Here is a 20,958-nt window from a genome sequence, read left to right as displayed (position 1 = left end):
TAAATATTGTACGCTCAAAGAGTAGCTTGTTAAGAAAAATAAATAAATAAATAATATATGAGTTGCTGGCAGCGCCGGAGAAGCTGTCTAACGTGAAGAAGAGATACATACTTAAACAGAACACATTGGTGTTAAGTGAATAAAAAGGTTGTTTAAAGCCGCGGAGTAAAGGGTGGCAGAAGTCTAGATAGAGATATATAGAAAGTTGTTTTTAATAATTTTTGTGTATAAAGCTTTTGAAAATTGGTGTGTGGGAGAGTGGAGAGTAAGCGGGGAGTTGCAGGCAAAGCTGTGAGGGCTTGCAGGCTGGTTGACATACAAGATTAATGTAAAGAGTACGAGAAGGAGGAGGCGTTTAGACCCAACAGGAGGACTTGGGAGGTGCATGACAGGCAAAGAGAAAAAGTGAGAAACAGAGACAGTGGGGAAAAAAGACAGGAGAAGAGACTGCTATGTAAATACAGAGAAGGTAGATATTATTTCAAAGAAAGAAAACTAATAAACAAACATAGCAGAAAAAGACAAGAAGCAGAAAGTTAAAAAATTAGAAGGAAAATAGAAAGTCGGGAGCAAAGACATTAAGAAGTGTTAGGGTTATAAGAGGAGTAAAGAAATAAAATTGGTTATAAATCAAAAGAGTTAAAGCTTAGATTATAGTGAAAAAGCTGACAGACTGATCAATGCTTGGGACAGTCTTTGATGGGAGACTTAAGTGATGATGAAATAATACTCCCAGAACATTACTTGACTGACGGAGACATTGAAACCCAGGGAATCAGGACACATTTTTGGCTGGAAAGGACCTATTTTGACAGTGTAGGAGCAGAACATTGGCAGGACAAACAAGAGATCAATCAGAAATTATGGCAGATTACTAAGGTAATCAATCTGAAGCAAAAGAAAGAACAATTCCCTCTAATTAATTGGGAGCTGCTGATAAGACGTCTGTGGCATCAGGGTTTAACTCCGTGGCTGGAGCTGCTTTGTGCTGATCCTAATAAAGAAATTAGCATACCATTAAATCATTTAGTAACACTACCAACCGATCCAGGTGAAGAACTGTTTCCTAGGTTGACTCTGACTGTGGTCCCAAGGAAGGTTCGGTGGGAAACAGGTAAATTTTCATATTTAGTTAAAGAAAAAGAAGACGGGCATAACAGTTGGAAATTTAATCCTTTTAAGGGTTTAAAATACAAAACAGGTGTTAAGTTAACAGCTGGCAAGTTATTGGTCTGGATCAGGACAGCCCCTGAGGGACTACCAGAACACCATAGAAACACCTCACATAGCGTTTGTCAGGGTTACATGGGTAACTCTCAAGGTCAAGGTCGGGAAAGTACCCCGCTAGACTTAGTACTAAGAAAATATCCAGGAAAACGCACTAAGGCCAACCAATGTATGAGAAAGTGGCACAAAAGGTCACATGGGGGCAGGCAATGGCCTTTGGAGGGATCATTTGATCCGGTGATGTGTGAAGCAGTTGCGGTAGAAATACAGAAAAAAGAAATTAAAGATCAGCAGAAGAACGTGAATAACAACAAAAAACGCACTGAAGAAAAAGAAGTTTTGGCCTTGTTCAAGCAGGAAGCACAGAGGCTACAGCAGAAAAGAGAAAAAATGACAGAGGAAAGATCCAAAGACACTAAACCCAGTGCACCGAGCTGGGAAGCAGAGCCACCCCCATATAAAGGTCATGATATGGGAAAGACAGCTGGACAATTTGTATTAGGAACTCGTGAAGAGGACCAAGGCATGGATGTGGAGGGCAAATTCACACTGACACTAAAAGCTCGAGAGCCACAAGCAGACAGGTCCTCAGTCTGTCAAAAGGATCATACAAGGTCTCCAAGTCCGAAAGTAGGTGGTCGCTCACCACGACCAGCAGGGGGGGCCACAAATAACAGTGACACGGAGGCAGACGAGGATAAAGAGAGAGACCTGAAGGCTCCGCCTGCACATCGAGGTCCACTGAAAACCGTCCCCTCCCACCATAAGTCAGCCGACTGGACCTTCACAGGCTATAGAGGCTCCGAAGAGTGGCACAAGAGCTTCTGTGACACACTGGATCTGGCCAGAAGAGATAATGAAGAACTAGCTGAGCAGCTTCGGCTAGCGAAGGAAAGAATACAAAGACATAGGGATGCCGAGGAAAGAAGAATATTACAACAATCGACGCCCAATCAAGGGAATCACATTATAGAGCCACCCACCCGAAAAATTTCTGGTGAGATCGTCATTGAGAGTGCAAAAGAGGCCCAACTCAGGCAAAGACAACAATGTGTAGCCAAAGACATAGCGGCTTTAGAACAGGATATAACCAACTGGATAGACTGCCTGGAACCAGTCAGTCGCACTCGATCTGGAAGACAGTATGGAGCCCCCACAGAAGAAGAGGAGGATGAAGACCTCATATGCCCACTGGTGGTCAGGAATGGTCATCATGTGTATACCCCATGGAGCTGGACAGACATGGTGGGGCTGGCCAACAGGCTGCCAGACATCACCCAAGGAGCTGGGAGATGGATAACTGCCTTAGAAGAAGGCACTGCAGGGGTAACCTTGTCTTTAGGTGACATAAAAGCCTTGCTAATGCATGTCATGGGAAAACATGACACTGAAGAATTAGCAGGAAAGGTTGGACTAACACAAATGATGGGCACTAATCAACATGATGAAGTCCCCTTTAATCGCTATAGAAACTCCATGTGGGAAGGACTGAGAAGAAAGTACCCTGAGGTCTTGGATCCCTCTAAATTGGATGATGAGGAGTGGACACCTGAAGAGTGCCCAAAGAAGTTCCTGCACCGATTCCAGAAAAGATGGGCGGAGGAAACAGGAAATGCATGGAACCATTCTCCAGCAACTGAAATCCTGTTTAAAATAACTGTAAAAAAGGCTCTACCAGATGAGGTTCAGAAAGCCCTAGATGGAGTCGTGGGACTATCAAAAATGAATTGGGCTTTATACTCTGAGCATATTTGTCACCATCTTGAAATCTACAAGAAAGAAAAACAAAAAGAAGAAGATGCAGCAAAATCCCTGACGAAAAAATTGGTGCAGATGCAGTTGGGAGAGCTAACCAAAGTCAAGAAAGAAAAAACAAAGACCCAGGCACCAATGATGACCCCTGTTCCTTCTGAGCCGCAAGCACGGGCCTTACGGCAAACACTGCTGCCACCATACAGGCACCTGTGGTAACAGCCACACAGAGCCCCCAAGGAGCAGCAGGAAGCACTCCTACAGGAGAAGTCTCAGCACCAGTGGAGCATCACTATCACTACCATAGCACTGGCACACCCGGAAATGGACCCACCTACAGTCATGGGTGGAGAGGAGAGTCACGGAACTTTCAAGGTCAAAGAGGAGGGTGGCGAAGAGGATCTCGCCAACCTTCATTTGGAAGCAGATTCCAAAACTCAGCTCCCAGGAACAGTCAAGCGGGACCGCCTATGGGACCAACACCCCCAATAGGGGATCAACCCTCTAATGAGTGTTGGAGCTGTGGACAACCTGGACATCGAATGAGAAATTGTCCGGCCCGACCTTGGGTTGGACCCTCTGCCTATTGGCAATAGGGAGGCCTAGAGAAGACAGAGGGGGAAACGGTGGCATTGGCTATTTCGATGATACCTAAGGAAGAGCCAACCGTCACCGTTAATATACAAAACAGAGATTTCCCTTTCATGGTGGATACAGGGGCAACATACTCTTGCATAGGGAAAATGGGCGCTCATCTCTCCCTCTCTGGGTCTGTAATTAAGACCATCGGCTTCTCTGGGAAGACTCAAATAATACCTTTTACACGCCCACTTCCTGTAACGATTGCAGGAAAAACAATTGAAGCACCCCTGTTATACTCACAAAATACACCTGTGAATTTGCTGGGAAGAGACATTTTATGTAAGCTACAAACCCAGATAGTGTGTACCCATCAAGGACTGCAAATACACTTTCCTGATGAAGGACTCGCCAACATTATGGTGCTTATGGACATGGAAAACAAGGTCCGACCTGTGCAACCCATGGTATACTGGCTGAAGTTACAACCAGAAAATTCAAATCTCCAACTGGAATGGGAAAAATGGAAGCCCTGGGCAGAACAACACTATGCAGCAGTATATACACCTAGTTTACCTTTACATGTCACCCTGATGTTCGATGCCAAACAAGAACAGGCTGACTATGCATGCTGCTGGGATGCATTGATGAATCAACGGCTGTTTCACATAACCACCACAGAAATTTATTTAGGCCCCCAAGGGGCCGCAGCTTCTGTCAAGCTAACTTCAGCTGAACAACAATGGTATCAAGTGCCGAATGCCACGCCTCATGTGACCCTTTTAGTCTCAGAAAAGTACGAATCCCATGACCTAGGTCCAATGGTAAAGACAGCCTCAGAAGTTGAAGAATGGCAAAACATGGAAAGTCCACAAGTACATCTGTCAAAAGACCAGCAGTTTATACAAATTAATTTAAAAGTAAATGATGAGGCTATAGCTCAAAAAGTGGAGCTCAATCCTAGACCAGAGGGACAGATGGTGTTATTGGCCCAACAAGAGAAATTGTTAGAGCAAATACCACCAGTGGTGTGGTCCAAAAGCAAAACAGATGTAGGACTAGTAAAAACAGCCTTACCAGTAAAAATAAAAGTAAAACCGGGAGCAAAACTGCCTCACCAAAGGCAGTATCCATTAAAACCTCAGGCTATTGAAGGCATAAAACCAGTAATTAAGGGACTAATGGCAGCTGGAGTTTTAATAAAAACTGCAAGCCCATGCAATACTCCTATCTATCCTATCCCTAAAAACAATACCAAAGAGTATCGGCTGGTACATGATCTGCGTCCTATCAATGCAATAATAGAAATGGATGCACCTATAGTACCTGATCCGCATACTATACTATCAAGCATCCCTGCTGGAGCAAAATGGTACACAGTAATCGATCTGTGTTCAGCCTATTTCAGTGTGCCTGTGCACCCAGACTCACAACATTTGTTTGCATTCACATTTCTGGGACAACAGCTAACGTATACACGGCTACCTCAGGGACTGAACCTGTCCCCAGCCATCTTTAACAAAGTCCTGGCTGAAGATTTACAACACCTTGACATACCCAGTACATTGGTGCAATATATGGATGATCTCCTTATTGCATCAGAGACTCAAGAACAGTGTGAAAAAGATTCATTAATTGTATTGCATGCATTGGCAGATGGAGGTCATAAAGTAAGTAAGGACAAATTGCAGTTCTGCAAACAACAAGTAGAATACTTGGGAAGACAGTTGTGTGGGACCACGCGATGTATAGCCCCAAGCCAAGTGGAGGCTATAATCAAGGCTCCCAAACCCCAAACAGTGGGACAGATGCTTTCATTCCTTGGGATGGCAGGGTACAGTCGGCCGTGGATTTGTGATTATGCTATAAAAACTGCACCTTTGCGTGCCATGATTAGAGCAGTGGGGCAAACAAGCAATGCAGCTCTCCTCGTCTGGACAGATCAGGCAACGGGAGCTTTTGAGGCCCTAAAAACAGACATGCTATCTGCTCCCACGTTAGGTAACCCAGATTATGGGAAACCTTTCCATTTGTATGTTACTGAAAAAGCTGGATATGCTTGTGCTGTACTAATGCAGGAAACAAATGAAGGAAAACAACCATTGGCCTATTATAGTACAAAGCTTGACAACATTGAAACAGGATTGCCACCATGCTATCAGGGTCTAGCAGCAACTGCCTTTGCATTTCAAAAAGCATCATCCATAATCATGGGACATGCAGTAACGTTGTACACGTCGCATCACTTACATGCCCTGCTAACCAGTCAACGTTTTGTCTTAACACAAGCTAGACGCATTGGATATGAAGTTGTGTTGTCCGCTCCAGAAATAACAATACAACGTTGTCACACGGTGAATCCCGCCACCAAATTGACCACACCGTTAGATGGTACTCCACATAACTGTGTGGCAGAGACAGAGAAATTTTTGAGAGCCAGAGAACATTTGTATAATCACGCCATAGATGCAGATCTAACCCTGTTCGTGGACGGCTCATGCTTTCGGGATGCCGCGGGATTGCATGCAGGTATGGGGATTGTTAAACTAAACACGGATGGCGAGACCTTTGAATTACTGGAGTCCCAAGGAATTGATCAGCCTTGTTCAGCCCAACTGGCAGAAATCAAAGCCTTAACTATGGCTTGCCAGATAGCTAAAGATCAACGTGTTAATATCTACACAGACTCAGCCTACGCTTATGGCGTATGTCATGTACATGCAAACATTTGGAAACAAAGGGGATTCCTGAGAGCAGATGGCACCCCTGTCACTCATGGAGAAGCGATTTCCCAACTGTTACATGCTCTCTAATTACCGTCTGAGGTAGCCATCATTAAATGTGCAGGTCATCAAAAGAATAATAACATCATAGCTCAAGGTAACAACCTAGCAGATGACGCAGCTCGCAAAGGAGCACAAGGAGAAAATATGTTTCCCCTGCTAACCATCCAAGATTGTGCCCCACTGGTTTCACTTGACGCACTGATAGTGGCTCAAAGTAGGGCCAGTGGAGAAGAAAAACGAATGTGGGTTAAACGAGGCGCTATTGAGACACGCAGTCAGGGGCCAGCGGACAAGCTGTGGCGCAGTAGTCATGGACATTTTGTGTTACCCACCAATTTATTACGACATGCAATCATTTGGGCCCACGGACCCAATCATTGTTCGCGAGTCCAAATTATGAACAAACTAAAAGCTGTCTGGTGGTCACCATATATGGCAGCTACAGTGGACCGTTTGTTGAATGAGTGTGAGGTATGTGCACAGTACAATGTCCGGAAATCATTCACAGCCCCTTTAGCCCACATTCCGGTCCCTGATGGGCCATTCAGACATCTTATGATGGATTTCATAGACTTGGGAGCTGAAAATCGAGTTAAACGAATGAGATATGTTTTGGTAGTGATATGCAGATTCAGCCGATGGATTGAGGCAGTAGCCTCTGCAAATCAAGACCATAAAACGGTAGCCAAATTCTTGTGCCGAGATGTCTTTCCAAAATTTGGCATTCCAGATACTATCTCATCTGACAACGGTAGGGCTTTTGTAGCCAAGGTTACACAAGAAACATTCAAACAATTGGGTATCAAACAGAAGTTTGGGTGTGTTTATCACCCTCAATCAAATGGGGCGGTGGAACGGGCTAATGGCATTTTAAAGAACAAACTAGCAAAAATCATAGCAGACAGCAATGGCAAACTAACCTAGCTGGATGCGTTGCCCGCTTGCTTTATTGTCAATGCGCTCACAAACTAACCGACTAACCCATTTGACACCATTTGAAGCCCTTACAGGTCGGCCGATGCCTATTCCATACCTGAGAGGACCCTACGAAGGACCATCGCTGGAGCAGCTACAAGACGAATGGCATAATTATCTGAGACAGTTAACCCAAATACACAAAACTATCTTTTTGCAGGTCAAAGGTGCTACAGAAGACAGAGAAGCAGAGATTCTACTTGAAAATCAGAGCATCCAGCCTGGTGATCTGGTTTACATCAAAGTGTTCAAAAAGAAGTGGGACAGGCCCCGCCGAGAAGGTCCTTTTAAAGTTATTCTTGCCTCACGTACAGCAGTCAAAGTAGACGGTAAGGACACTTGGTTTCATTTAAACCACTGCTGTAGGGTTGGTGGCCCAGCGCCCCTGCGGCCTCGGCAAGCTCGTCTTGGCAGAGCCGCCGGGCCAAGGGGGGAAGCAAGAGAAGCCAGAGACCCTACAGCAGCACCGAGGGACAGCCACGCCTCCCTGCAGCCAGAAGAAGCACCGAGGGAAGGCCACGCCTCCCTGCAGCCAGGCGAACACCGGCCAAGGCGCTCACAGAGACTGATTGAACAAAGACGACGCACAGCTTCAGAGAGTAGTGGATCCCTGCCAGATAGAGCAGCGACAGACTCAGATGCAGACTCAGAAACAACTGGAGACGCAGGCCAACAGACAGACAGAAATACAGACCGACAGATAGACAGGCCACAGGAGACATCAGACTCGGACAGCAACTTAGTAGAATTACGGCAGAAGAACCACAGGAAGTACAACCCAGACAAAGCACAGATACACCACACATCCCTAGTGACAGCTCATCTAGTGACGGCTCACTCAGTAGCACATCTAGTAGCACATCTCAACAGTCATCAGAGCAATGATTAAGGAATTATTCAAGGGATTGACAATACTACTGGTGGTCAGTATGGGAGAAAATAGACATCCAAAACATACAACGGACTGTGCCGTGGCCATGGCCGCAATAGCAACTAAACAAGGCATTCTAAACACAGGAAAAACATATAATTTGGTATACATTAAATCAAAAGCCTACAAGAACATAGGAATACAGGGAAAGCTGGGGGATTACATATTAGGCGAAGCCATTAGCATCAAATGTGAAGAGGAGGAAACACTCAACATAGAGGTAATTTGTGATAAAGGAGGATGCAGGGAAACCAAGCAAGACATAACTGTTACAGTACATGAAGCCACAAAATGGGTAAAAATCAAACCAAGGAAAAAGAGGACAATTAGAAGCCTAGAAACAAGCAGTCACTTAGGGAGATGGGATCCCATTACAGACCTAGCCCGCACACAAGGGTTGAAGACCAATTTATTTTACCAATGGTTGAAATTTTCGGCTAGGCAGATTAGTGAAAAGCCATGCATAGCCTGTCACCGGAAGGGTGTGATACCTCAGGCTAAACCCCTACCTGATATCAACAACTGTTATAGGAGCCCCCAACATAACTCAGACCAAGCAGAGTGCTATACACAATGTGTTATGAAAATGGCAGTAGGTGATGAAAAATATGCTGCCGACAGTAAACTTTGTCCAGTGCCCCTAAGTACAGAAGGAACCGTTCCACCTATGATTAAAATAGAGAAAGGGATGATACACCCATTCTGTATAGCTAAAGGCTTAGTAGCACAATACATAAGCGATTGGCAGGTAGGGACGACCCAGTCAAAACACCACATACAGTGTATGCAAAAGCAGCAAGAATACAAACCGGCCAAAACAGCATGGAACATTACCGTCTGTCACACCCTGCCAGCAGCAGGCATACAGTGTGAACAAATAGTACCGGCCACAGGGGGGTCTGTAATTGGACTGAATCTCACCCATGCTTCATGGGTATCTACTCCAAATTTAGCTAAGGGAACGGTACCCTTAGCTGACATCTTTTGGATATGCGGACAAAGAAGGAAACTCCTGTCATCGCTGTCCCCTAATTGGAAAGGCCTTTGTGCTCCTGTGATGCTCACAGGAGCTATAACAGTAATTGAAATGCCAAATTCAATACAACCCATGCCACAGAAACTTCGCAAGAAAAGAGGAATAATGACACTTAAAACAGACTACAACGTCACAGTAAGAAACGGGATACCAGAAGGGATACCCCGACAATTAGAAGCCATAGACAGTAGCAGAGTTAAAGCAGATGAAGACGCGGATAAATGGGGATGGGCATTGGCTCTGTTCGGGGTTACTCCAAAAATCCGTTCTAGGTTCCAGGAGGTGCAGTGGATTAATTACTTGTGGTATAATCAGCAAAGATACCTGAACTGGACATTGGCAGCAGTAGGAGCCTTAACCGAACAGCTGCACGCCACCTCGCTAATGACAATGCAAAATAGATTAGCTATCGAGATGATGATGGCTGATGAACAAGGAGTTTGTATTATGATCAAAGCCACCGAATGTTGCACAGCTATTCCCATGCGTACAGGGGAAGATGGAAATTTGACAGAGCTCTTAGTCACACTTGAAGAGATGCAACAGGAACTGTTAAGTAACTCCATAGGAGGGAGAAATGAAACTGACAATTCTGGATACATTGTAGGGAATGGAATGAATATTGGCCCACTGTTTTCACTGTTTGGGGCTCTAAGGAGAGGGTGGATATCATGGAAAGACTGGTTATACCAGATAGGTGTAGTCTTGGCACTAACAGGGGTGGCGGTCTTGCTGGTAATATGTTGTGGTATTCCCTTGATAAAATTTCTGGTCAATAAATTGATTTCATCCACAGTAGGACAGCTCCCACTGTTAGCCATCCGAGCCCTGGAAGAAAGCACAAACGAAACAGACAGAGAACCAGAATATATGGAAATGGATGAAATACCAATTATCCTCCCCGACAGCCCCCAGCTCCCTAATATTGTGGCGTACACCCCAGATAGGGAGGACTGGGATGGACCGTGCTTGGTGATATTGTAGACGAGGAAGAAGACATGCACGCACATTTACATTCACACACATGCACCCACAAAAATGAGGGATAGGATAGACAATATCTGAAAGAATGACATGGAGCTGTAATAATGAACGTATATGTATATTACTAGGACACAGGAGTATGGCTGAGAGACCAGACTCCCCTGATCAGGGACCTATGCCTGATCTGCCTCTATCAAGTCTGATTGGACTCTCAGACCTGTTTGGAGAAGAGGATATACAGGAGGGATGGTCGAGCCATGATTGGTCGCCACAGCCGCCATCCATCCAGCAGCTAAACCAGTTGGCAACAGAAGGATCTTCATCGTTCCAGCACCTGGCGATGACGGCTTCACAGAATCTGCCTGCAGCAAGAGTCGGCCCGAGGACTCCACCATCACCTGAAGGACCCTTTGGACTCAGGAACACACCCCTTCCGCAGATGCCATGGAGACAGTCACATGTGCCAGTGGCAACGATACCCTCCAGGGGAGGCAGCCAAGGTCGGCCATATGCAGCAACTGCCCGAGTGCATCCTAGACCCAATTCACTGCTAGGACCTGTCCCCAGCTTTCCACCCCCAAGGCAGGAGAGATATTCTGATCAGCCCAGTGCCTCTGGAGGAGGATCAGCAGGGGTGGACCTTAGCCGAACTCACCCACCAGGACAGAGGGGAGCTTTGTACAGGCTGCTAAATGCCCAGTGTCCCAACCACTTGCCTGTGCGACAACAACAATACTCCCCCCACACACGAAATGCCTTCCCCCTTGTACTTCCTGTCCCCTGGACTGCACAACCTTAATCTGGTCATGGTCACCCCACTGGACATGGCAATCTTGGTTCGAGAGCTTCGTCTTCCACAAGAGTCTGTTCCAAAAACCTTGGAGCAGCTCCTGCCCCTCACAAATCACATTCCCCATGGGCTATTTGAGGAAATCATGCCACAACTGAGTCAGACAGCTGCATACCTGTTAAGGATACACCGTGACAATGCCAACATCTCTTGTGCTCAGGAGGGCCTCCATACTCAACTGTGTGGTCTTTAGTCTAGTATGGACATGCTAGCCAGCATGATGGCGCATATGGAAAGGGAACAGCTAGGGCTGGCCACCACCACCCTGAATGTGGGCAAGAATTCTCTGGGGGCCCTGTACAACCTGGCCAAGCAGCACAAGGAGCTGGAAAGATCCATCAGAGAACTGCGCGACTGTCTGAAAGCCAGAATTCCTGATCCTTCCCCAACTACCCCTGAAAGGCCAACCTCCCCATATTCCCCAACTTCTCCCAAAACTTCAGATGCTGAGTAAATGCTGAGGAGCGCAGACTGACGTAATGGCACTGAAAACGGACTATGATCTTGGTTCTTGAGTTTGAATTGCGGACTGGTTTCAGAAATCTGAGTGTAAATAAAAACAAAGAAGGATATATGTTAGTAACGAAGGTTGGGTAAATGTCTGTCCTTACCATCATCTGCGTAACACAGATAAAGCTAAATGCATACACATAGATATCACATTGCAAAGTTATAAAAAGGGGACCCTTACACGGCGTGTTTGTAGATTTAGTAGTAAAGATGCACCATAGGGACCCCTTTTTCTTAAATTATAGCATGCCTCAAGAGACATGCATCGCCTAAATTTGGCGTCTGGCCAAAAAGGGCATTAGAAAACAAGCTGAAAAAGAAGAAAAACAAAGTGAAGAATGATGAGAAATGGCCTATAATGAAAACCATTATATGATTGACTAAGGCAAATGACTTAAGGACGGACATGAAGGGAAACCATTTATGGTGTTTATCATTTAACTAGACATAGCTGCGCTAACCTTAGAATAGTTTCTTGATTGGTTGACTAAATAGTGGTAACGTAGGGGTTATTTGATGCATTTAAATAATAAATGTGTGACGCTTTAACAAAATAATATGTAGAACCAAGTATAATGGGTTGGAGCCTCTGGTTGAGTGAGACAATAGATGCCAGAAGATGATTGGTTGCACTGATGTCAATGTAAAGCCTTTACTTTGCCATGATTAAGAGGTTGCTGTCACTTGTTTTATGTGGCCATTTTAAGTGCCTTGAATTACACCAAAACTCAATGTTTGAATGTCACCTTGCGTTGATATAATCCAGCTAATTGATCACCTTGTGCCTTAGTATGTAGGTTCACCTGCACTTCAATATATTTACCGTGTGAAGTATCACTGATATTCATATCCGCACCAGAGTTATCAGTAATTCGAGTGATGTGTTTTTCTTTTTTATTGCAATGCACAAATGAGGATGTCTTGTCAGTAAACAACCCAAGAGTATAGTTGATGTAATGGGACTCTTTCGAGTCCCAGAGGAGGGACTGTAGAAGGATTTTTAGGTCCTTATTTGAACTATGATGAACTATCAAGTGTCCTGATCCGAACTGTATGTCCTCTGGTTGAACTAGCAGGTGTTCAACCCAAAAAAAGGGCTCTATTAGTCATTCAGTCCGTCAGGGGCTTTCCAAGGCCTCTTAGGTGCTTTCCCGCAGGCCACGTGCGAGGGGCCTCGGGCCAGCTGCACCTGTGGCTGAGGCCACGTGCGGGGGGCCTCAGGCCAGCTGCACCTGTGGCTGAAGGTCTTTTAAAAAAATCAGTTGTAAATCCTTCACGTTTTAATGGGAGCGTTTGTCACATTGAAATAATGGCCTAACTCCTGCTTAGGGTTCACTAGAGGACGCTTCCAATAGAAAACCATGTCTTGGGAATGAAATAAATAAAAAAGTCGAAGGAGGAGCGATGCCCGCGGGTCTCCAATAAATAGATGAGCGCGGTTGTCACATATTCAGTCTCTCTAGAGGACTCAGTTTGTCTAAGCTCTGTGTCGAAGGCTTAAATAAACTTAAAAACTCTGTGCATTTTATCTTGCTTAAGGCTGAATTATTCTAAAGTGTTGTGTCCTTTTCTAGCATATCACTTGCAATTAGTTTGTGTTATCTAAAAGACGACATCCCGAGAAGACTAAAGACGAACCACGACAATTTGTTTGGGGAGTCAGAGGCGTGTCTGGTGGAGTGAATGTTAGGCGGTTAGAAGCCTGTCTGGGCTCACTTGATTGTTGTTTTTTATGTGTTTTTAGGTATTTTCTGTTTGGGTTGTTGGGTCGTTTTATTTTGTTGTTTTTTATTTCCCTACATCCCTAACCCCAACCTCACTTGCACCAAGACCGTTCGTCTTGTGGGTCGTGGGGTGGTGCAGGTTGGTCACGCTGAGCGTTCTCAGAAGACCTCTGCACCTGGGGGGGGGGGGTGTTAGGGGCGTTTTTCTTGATTTGGTTAGGGCCCGGTTCCACTCCAGCCTCGGTGAGCCTTTGTACCGTTCGTCATTGGTGTTGCCGGGGTGTGGTGCAGCGGGAACATACCTCAGTCGGAGGGGTGGGCCGATCTGTTGCCGTTCGCCATTTCGGTAGTTCCACCCCTCCCGAGAGGCTGGGGTATGGTCGAGTTGGGGCACCGGACGTATTTCCGGTTTTCCGCTGCGCCTTGGGGTTGGGGCTGGGTTAGTTTTTTCCTGTTCCCTTCCCCGGCTTAATGTTTTGAGCTGTTCGCCAAAATTGAGCCGCCGAGGGGCTCTGGGAGGGACCTGGGGTCTTTCGGGGTGCCGGGGAAGGTGACAGGGTTTACGGTTGTTTTATTTTGCCCCCGGGGTTGTTTTTGGTAGTCCTCCGGGGGTTGGATTTTGATTTTGTTTTGTTTCCTTCTGGGTTCCACCTCCAGGGTTGATGGGATGGTCCTCTGGGGGGGAATTGGCTTGGGGCCGACTAGCCAAGTGTGGCCGGGTCTGGGGTTCCGGGGTTGTGGGGAGGGTACCTCCTGGGGTTGATGGTACGGTCCTCTGGGCAGCACCGTTTGCTCCATGTACACCTGGGGACCTTTGTGGGATTCTGGATATGGCTGTTCCTCCTGGAACTGGCGGTAAAGGCCTTCTGGGGGGGGTTGGGCTCTGCAGGTCGTTCTGGGGGGGTTGTTTGTTATTTTTCTTTTATGCATTTATGTTTGTATTGTGTTTGTGGGGCTGTGTTGGGTTTTTGCGTTTGGATGTTTTTCTTTTCTTCCCGGGGTTGGATGGAACGGTCCCCTGGGGAGGTTTTGGGTGGGTTTTGTGTTTTTTCTTGTGTGTTGGATTGTACTGGGGACTGTTTTGGGGTTTTTGTTGATGCCAGCCGGCCTTCTAGCTGCGGTGCCCTGTCCTGCTGTCTGTGGTGGACCTTGGGAGCGTTGTGCTGTCTGCTTCCTGACGAGGACCCCGGAGGGAGGTGCTGTTCTCGGGCCTGGTCTGTTCGGTTGCCGGGAGGCTTCCCGTTGATGGGGGGGTACGGCTGGACATTTTGGTGTTCTTTTCTTTTCTTTGCTCTCCAGGTGGCATGAAAACTGATTTGTCTGTGGAGAAGGTGCTGGCTGAAGAGTCCTTCACCCTCATCAACATCATGTGCAGCACCTGTGAATGGTGCTCACGTGCAGCCTTAAAGACTTTCAGCTGAAGCAGATAATTGGATGGCATTCTGCATTTAAGTCATGTGTGATTCAAGCAGAACTGCCGGGAACTCGACCTTGTGATGTTTGTTTGTGAGACTCTGAGGACTGCGCCTGGGTTTGACACATCGAGCCCGTGAAGGAGGAAGGGTGAGGGACACATGCTGTCAGCACACATCAGAGGTGATTAAGTGTTTGACTAATTGTTGATAGTAACTTGGTATTTTGTTACGCAGTATATTTGAATTGTGATGAGAATTGTGCAGCTTGCTTCTCACTGCTGTGACGTGCGGACAAGTGATCCTCCACCTGTTGTGAGAAGCTGCTCATTTGCATAAAGCTCAAAATACAGACCTGAATGTGTTGCTGATAGTGTGTGTCTTTTGAAGGATATTAGTTGTAACTGCTGACTTACCTCACCTCTTCTATCCTTCGCAGAGAGTCGGTTTGTCGTGTCCACCTGGGGGGTGGTTGGCGGTGATAGTGGGTCCAGGAGCGCCGGGCTTCGATCCTTTTGGGCGCTGGAGAGCGTGCCAGCCTTCACTCCACCAGAAGGACGCTATTTCAGTTTTTACACTTTATTATGCACCAGCGGGTGAAATAAATAAATTGTTTTTGTTATTGGAACCGCTTTCTGGTTATTTTTAGTGCTGGGTTCCGTCTGACGCAGGCCCACTCCTCAACCCGCGTCGACACATAGTTTACACACGAGAGAAAAGTGAGAAAATGTTCATGCCTGATTGAGAAAGTGTATAAAGTGGTTTTACAGGGTTTTTACAGCTTTAAAACGTCTATAATAATTGTAAAAAAAATAACGTTGACTACGTCGCAGTTTCGCGTATTACGGGCTATTTTTAGAACGTAACTCCCGCGATAAACGAGGGACCACTGTAACACTTTTTTGATTATACTACAAAACAATTAATATGATGGCCACTTTTGACGGTCTATTGGCACGCGTCGTGATTGGTGGAGTTCTTTTTCTTTGCCGTCTTCCTGGCTTCCATGTCGTAAAATGAGGGTGTGTCTGAAGCGGAGTCTGAATATTTATGGGCGTGTTCATTATAATTACGATTGTTTTCACCCGCCGCATTTATCAATATCACGTCAGGCGTACGCCGGAAATGGGCAGGTGCGCACTGCTTGATACATGTCACGGCAACTTTGGTGTACTTCAAATTTACACCGTAAATTTATGCCACAAGTGCGCAATGTTGATACATGAGGCCCAGTGTGAGCAGCAGTTGCGCTTAAGTGTACAACAAATGCTTGGATGACACACTCATTATAATTCATGATGCGTTCAGATGTGGACACCAACATGTCTGAGAGAAAACGTGGTATCGCGACACAGGTTCCCAGGATGTCGTTAAGTGACAGGTTACAGTAAAGCAGAAACATGGGCTGGTGAAGGTTCTTATTGATAAAAATCAGAAGTGTGATGCCTGCGTTTGCCACCATAATAAACATGTAGGTGAAAAAGACGACGACAAAGACGGCATGAACATAATCCTCAGCGATATTTAGTCTCTCCAGCTGTAGTGTCAAACTGTTGTAGGTGTAGTTTTCCATCGTCCTAAAACCACAATAATGAATCATTAAGGCCAAAGAAAATGTTGTCATCATCTGGAATTTAATTTATTTTTTAAAATTTGAATTCTTGAATTTGAATTTAAAGTGCACTTTTAGTGTGTGTGTGTGTGTGTGTGTGTGTGTGTGTGTGTGTGTGTGTGTGTGTGTGTGTGTGTGTGTGTGTGTGTGTGTGTGTGTGTGTGTGTGTGTGTGTGTCTCCTCTTACCTCTGGTGTTGTGAAGCTTTCGAGGTGGACCAACAGTTTTTATCAGCTCAATGACCTCATGGATCTCCAGCATGACTGGTGTCCAGTTGAAGGCGTTGCATCAGAATGATGTCATTCTGTTTTTCTTTAGGCAGCCGACTCAACTTCTAATACATGTTCTGTTGTCAACAACATGTGCGTGGACAATGATCATGATTATAACCCCATAAATCTGAACACATTGGAACGGTATGGAACATGGTAACTACAATAAAACTGAAGAGATTCTTGTGTTGATTATATTTTCCAAAGTGTAAGTTGCACTTGCAGAGAATCTTCCCAAAGACATCTTTACAGAACCAAAAGGTTGGCTTGACTTTTCACTTTTAACAAAGAACTGGACTGCCCAGACCATCTTAAGGTTGTAATGGGTGACACTGGTCTGACTCTGTGTTGTTACACAGCTTGGTACCAGACACCAAAAGTCTCCCAACCTCCCTTATCACAAAATGTTTGGAGATAGCCCAAGCATTTCCTGGCTGAATTTATGACACTTCAGGAAAACTTCAACAAACAGTCCCTATGGATCAAAAGACTCTTGTTCCAAACTGCACCTTGGTTACAGTCAGTGCCAGCTCAAATGGAATTCATTAGACAGTTTAATGAAACCTGTCCAATTCAGAGGATGTCCATATACCAACAGGACACTTTCTACTGATAACATCTCAATAAACATAGTGCCCCCATCAGTCAGATGGCCAAAAGAACAGAGGTCAAAATTCTTTCTCAAACTGCCTATACAATGACCAACAAAGGGATAAAAGGACTCAGAGCCCTCAGTATGCAAATGTACTTTTAACAAAGAAAAGAGAAAAATTGCAATTTCTTTTTTTGTGTTGCTACCAAAGATGACATTTCTATTCCAATTTAATCATTTATACGCTTTTTTCATGTGATCTTTAGTCTTCTTTTACATAATCTGTTGGTGCATGCTTCAGTGTTATGTTTATGAATATCAAATCCTAAACAGCGTTTTTGTTAACTACTTTCCTTTTTCTGGGATGTATTTAGAAGATGACTGTCTGTTTATACGTAAGTCAAAGAAATAAAGTTATAATAGCATGTCATTATTTTATTTGATGTAGTTTTCTCAAAATAACTTACTTGTTGTGTGTGGTCCTGCTACCTGCTCTCTCTCTCTCTTTCCAGGTGGCATTCCTTGTGAAGCTGATGAGCACACCTGTCTGCAATCAACCTGCCTCCGTATACACCCTGGTTCAACAGCTCATTGGTGCCAGAAACTCAGTGTTCATGACCTGGTATCTGCCATCTCTATTTCCAGTCCAATCCAATCCAATTTATTTATAGAGCACATTTAAAAACAACAAAGTCGACCAAAGGGCTGTACAAAGACATAAAATAAATAAATAAATAAATAAATAATCACATGATAAATAACAGTGGCAACAATAAAAGTTTTTAAAACAGTAAAATCATCAACCCTCTAGTCAAAAGCCAAAGAAAACAAATATGTTTTAAGATGAGATTTAAAAACTAGAGGTGACTCCGCCTGCCTGATACAGAAAGGCAGGTCATTCCACAATCTGGGACCAACAACAGAAAAAGCTCTCACCTCTAAATTTGAGCTTGGTCTGAGGAACTACAAACAGAGCTTGATCTTGTGACCTAAGAGAACATGATGGGGAATAAGGCATGAGCAGGTCAGACAGATACCGTGGAGCAAGATCACTGAGCCATTTAAAAACAAACAATAAAATTTTAAAATCAATACGATAGCAAACTGGCAGCCAGTGAAGGGAAGAAAGAACAGGTGAAATATGGTCATACTTCCGGGATCCAGTTAAAAGTCGGGCTGCAGCGTTCTGAACCAGCTGTAGCCGGGCAAGTGAGGCCTGGCTAATACCGGCGTACAGTGCATTACAATAATCAGCTGAGTCATAACAAAAGCATGGATTAAAATCTCAAGTGATGCCTTAAAAGTGAGGGCTTAATCTTATCTAGCTGCCTCAAGTGAAAGAAACTTGCCTTCACAACAGCACTGATTTGTTTATCAAGCTTAAAATCTTCATCCATTCTCACACCAAGGTTGCAAACAGTAGATTTAATACATTTTGTCAATGGTCCAAGGTTTACTGAACCACAACTACCTGCTTTACTTGGCCCGACCAGAAGAACTTCAGTTTTCTTTTCATTAAAGAGTAGAAGTTTGCAGACATCCAGTCTTTAATGTTCTCAATGCACTCTAGATGTTGATTGGCACCAAAAGCATTCTCACGCTTTAGGGGCACATAGATTTGACTGTCATCAGCATAAAGGTGAAATGACACCCCAAATCTATGAAAAACTGATCCTAGCGGAAGCAAATACAATGAAAAAAGAAGTGGCCCAAGAATGGACCCTTGTGGGACACCACATGACAGAGGAGCTGTGGAGGAAACAAAATCTCCAAGTCTTACACAAAAACTCCTATCTGTTAAGTAGGATCTGAACCATTCTAGAGCATAGCCCTGAATTCCGACCACATTCTTAAGGCGATCCAGGAGGATCTCATGATCCACTGTGTCGAACGCAGTGGTCAGATCCAACAACACCAAAACAACAGTGTGACCAGAATCAGTGGACACCAGCATGTCATTAAAAACCCTCATCAAAGCTGACTCAGTACTATGAAAATTCTTAAAACCAGATTGAAAGACCTCAGGGATCTCATGCTCATCTAAAAATGCTTTCAGCTGATTAAAAACAATTTTCTCCAACACTTTTGACAAAAATGGTCATTTAGAAATAGGGCAAAAGTTGGATAAATCACTAGGATCAAGACCAACCTTTTTTATTAATGGTTGAACAACTGCATGCTTCAGGCTAGCAGGCACTACCCCATTTATCAAGCTTCCATTGACACAACTTAGGAGAGAGGAAGCCATTGTGGGAAACACTTCTTTGAACAGACGCAGAGGAATAGGATCGTTGGTGAGCCAGCAGGCTTCATCTGACACACCACTTTTTCTAAACAGGAGAGTGTCACAGGCTCAAACTGATACCACATGGCTTTACAAGTGATAGAATCAAACGCATCAACAGATGGGGGCTAATAAGGGCCCTAGTTGACACAACCTTGTTGATGAAAAAGTTTAAGAAGCTTTCACACGCCACAGGTGAAGTTTTAATGCTCTCAGGCTGGGGAACATTAAGAGCCATATTCACCATGTTAAAAAGAACACGAGGGTTGTGTCTATTAGCTGTAACCATATCAGCAAAATAAAGAGCCTTAGCAGATTTTACACATTTCTGATAGCTGGACCTATGGTCCTTTAACATTTGAAAGGAACTTTGCAGCTTATCTTACAGCTTATTTCTGTATAGAGCCTTTCTGTCTGCATTCTGTCACAATATTTCTTGACTCACTGTTTGGCAAACTGCATGTTTCTAGTCACCTGTTCAAGTTTGGGTCTGAGTGATTGTGAGCAGCCGTCCTCATACTGTCTCTCCTCCCCCACAGTGGCACCACTCTCCGTCAGCTCCACAGGGGGCCACCTGGACCACGGACCACTTACAACTCCTCACCTTGGATCTCCACCTGCACACCGGGACTACTTGGGCTGCGACCTCCTGTTTCCATTGGCCATGTCTCCACTCAGCAAACCTCCCAATCAGTACACACCATTTATGCAGCATTTGTCCTTGTAATCATCCCTGTACAATAAATCTGGTTTACTTTATCCATTCAGCTTCCCTGCCTTGGAATGCAATCCTGCTTTTGGGTCGAACCCTTAACAGATGTTTCTGCCAACATCATGGACTCCGCAGGGTCAGACACAAAACAACAGGCTCTTTCGACCCAGGGTGCCTTCCTGGGTCAGCAACAGCAAGAACTTGCTGAACTGTCAGATCATGTTCAGGACCTCACCCAACAGGTTTCACACACACACACACCACACTGTCCTCACTTGCACCAAAAGTTGATAAGCTTACCTTGGTCACACCTCCTGCTCCGGTTTCCACTCCTGTTCAACTCTTACAGGTCTCCGCATCCCCCCAATCTAGTTCACAAACCATTTATCTGTCGTCCAGAACCACATTCCGGTGATGTTGACACATGCTCTTCCTTCCTCATGCAGTGTTCTTTTGTTTTCTCCTAGCATCCTTCTCCGTATTCCACCGATCTCAGCAAAACATATTATGTTATCAACTTGCTCCGGGGGGAGGCCCTCAAGTGGGCTACCACCCTGTGGAGCACAGATTCACCTCTACTTCACTCCTTTTCACTTTTTTCCCGAGAGTTTCATTTGGTTTTTGATCACCCCCAATGCAGCCATTCTGTTTCCCAGCAGCTTTTGTCCCTGAGGCAGGAGCAGCGGAGTGCTGTGGTGTATACAGTCGACTTCCGGGTTCT

At 45.0% G+C, this 20,958-nt stretch overlaps 1 protein-coding gene across 1 annotated transcript in view; it reads right to left on the bottom strand.

Annotated features, from left to right (window-relative positions):
• The window catches only part of LOC117516767 (olfactory receptor 52N5-like), a 34,405-nt gene extending 18,048 nt beyond the window's left edge, over window positions 1–16,357 (bottom strand). The window contains exon 1 of the mRNA XM_034177620.1: window positions 15,996–16,357. Within this exon, the coding sequence (XP_034033511.1) occupies window positions 15,996–16,339 (344 nt within the window). The 5' untranslated portion in view covers window positions 16,340–16,357. The remainder of the gene's footprint in view (window positions 1–15,995) is intronic.
• Window positions 16,358–20,958: the final 4,601 nt, after the last annotated feature.

This window comes from Thalassophryne amazonica, chromosome 9 (genome assembly GCF_902500255.1).
Source record: "Thalassophryne amazonica chromosome 9, fThaAma1.1, whole genome shotgun sequence".
Classification (NCBI taxonomy): Eukaryota; Metazoa; Chordata; class Actinopteri; order Batrachoidiformes; family Batrachoididae; genus Thalassophryne; species Thalassophryne amazonica.
The sequence above is the reverse complement of the archived record's forward strand: the minus strand, read 5'-3'. Positions and strand labels throughout refer to the sequence as shown.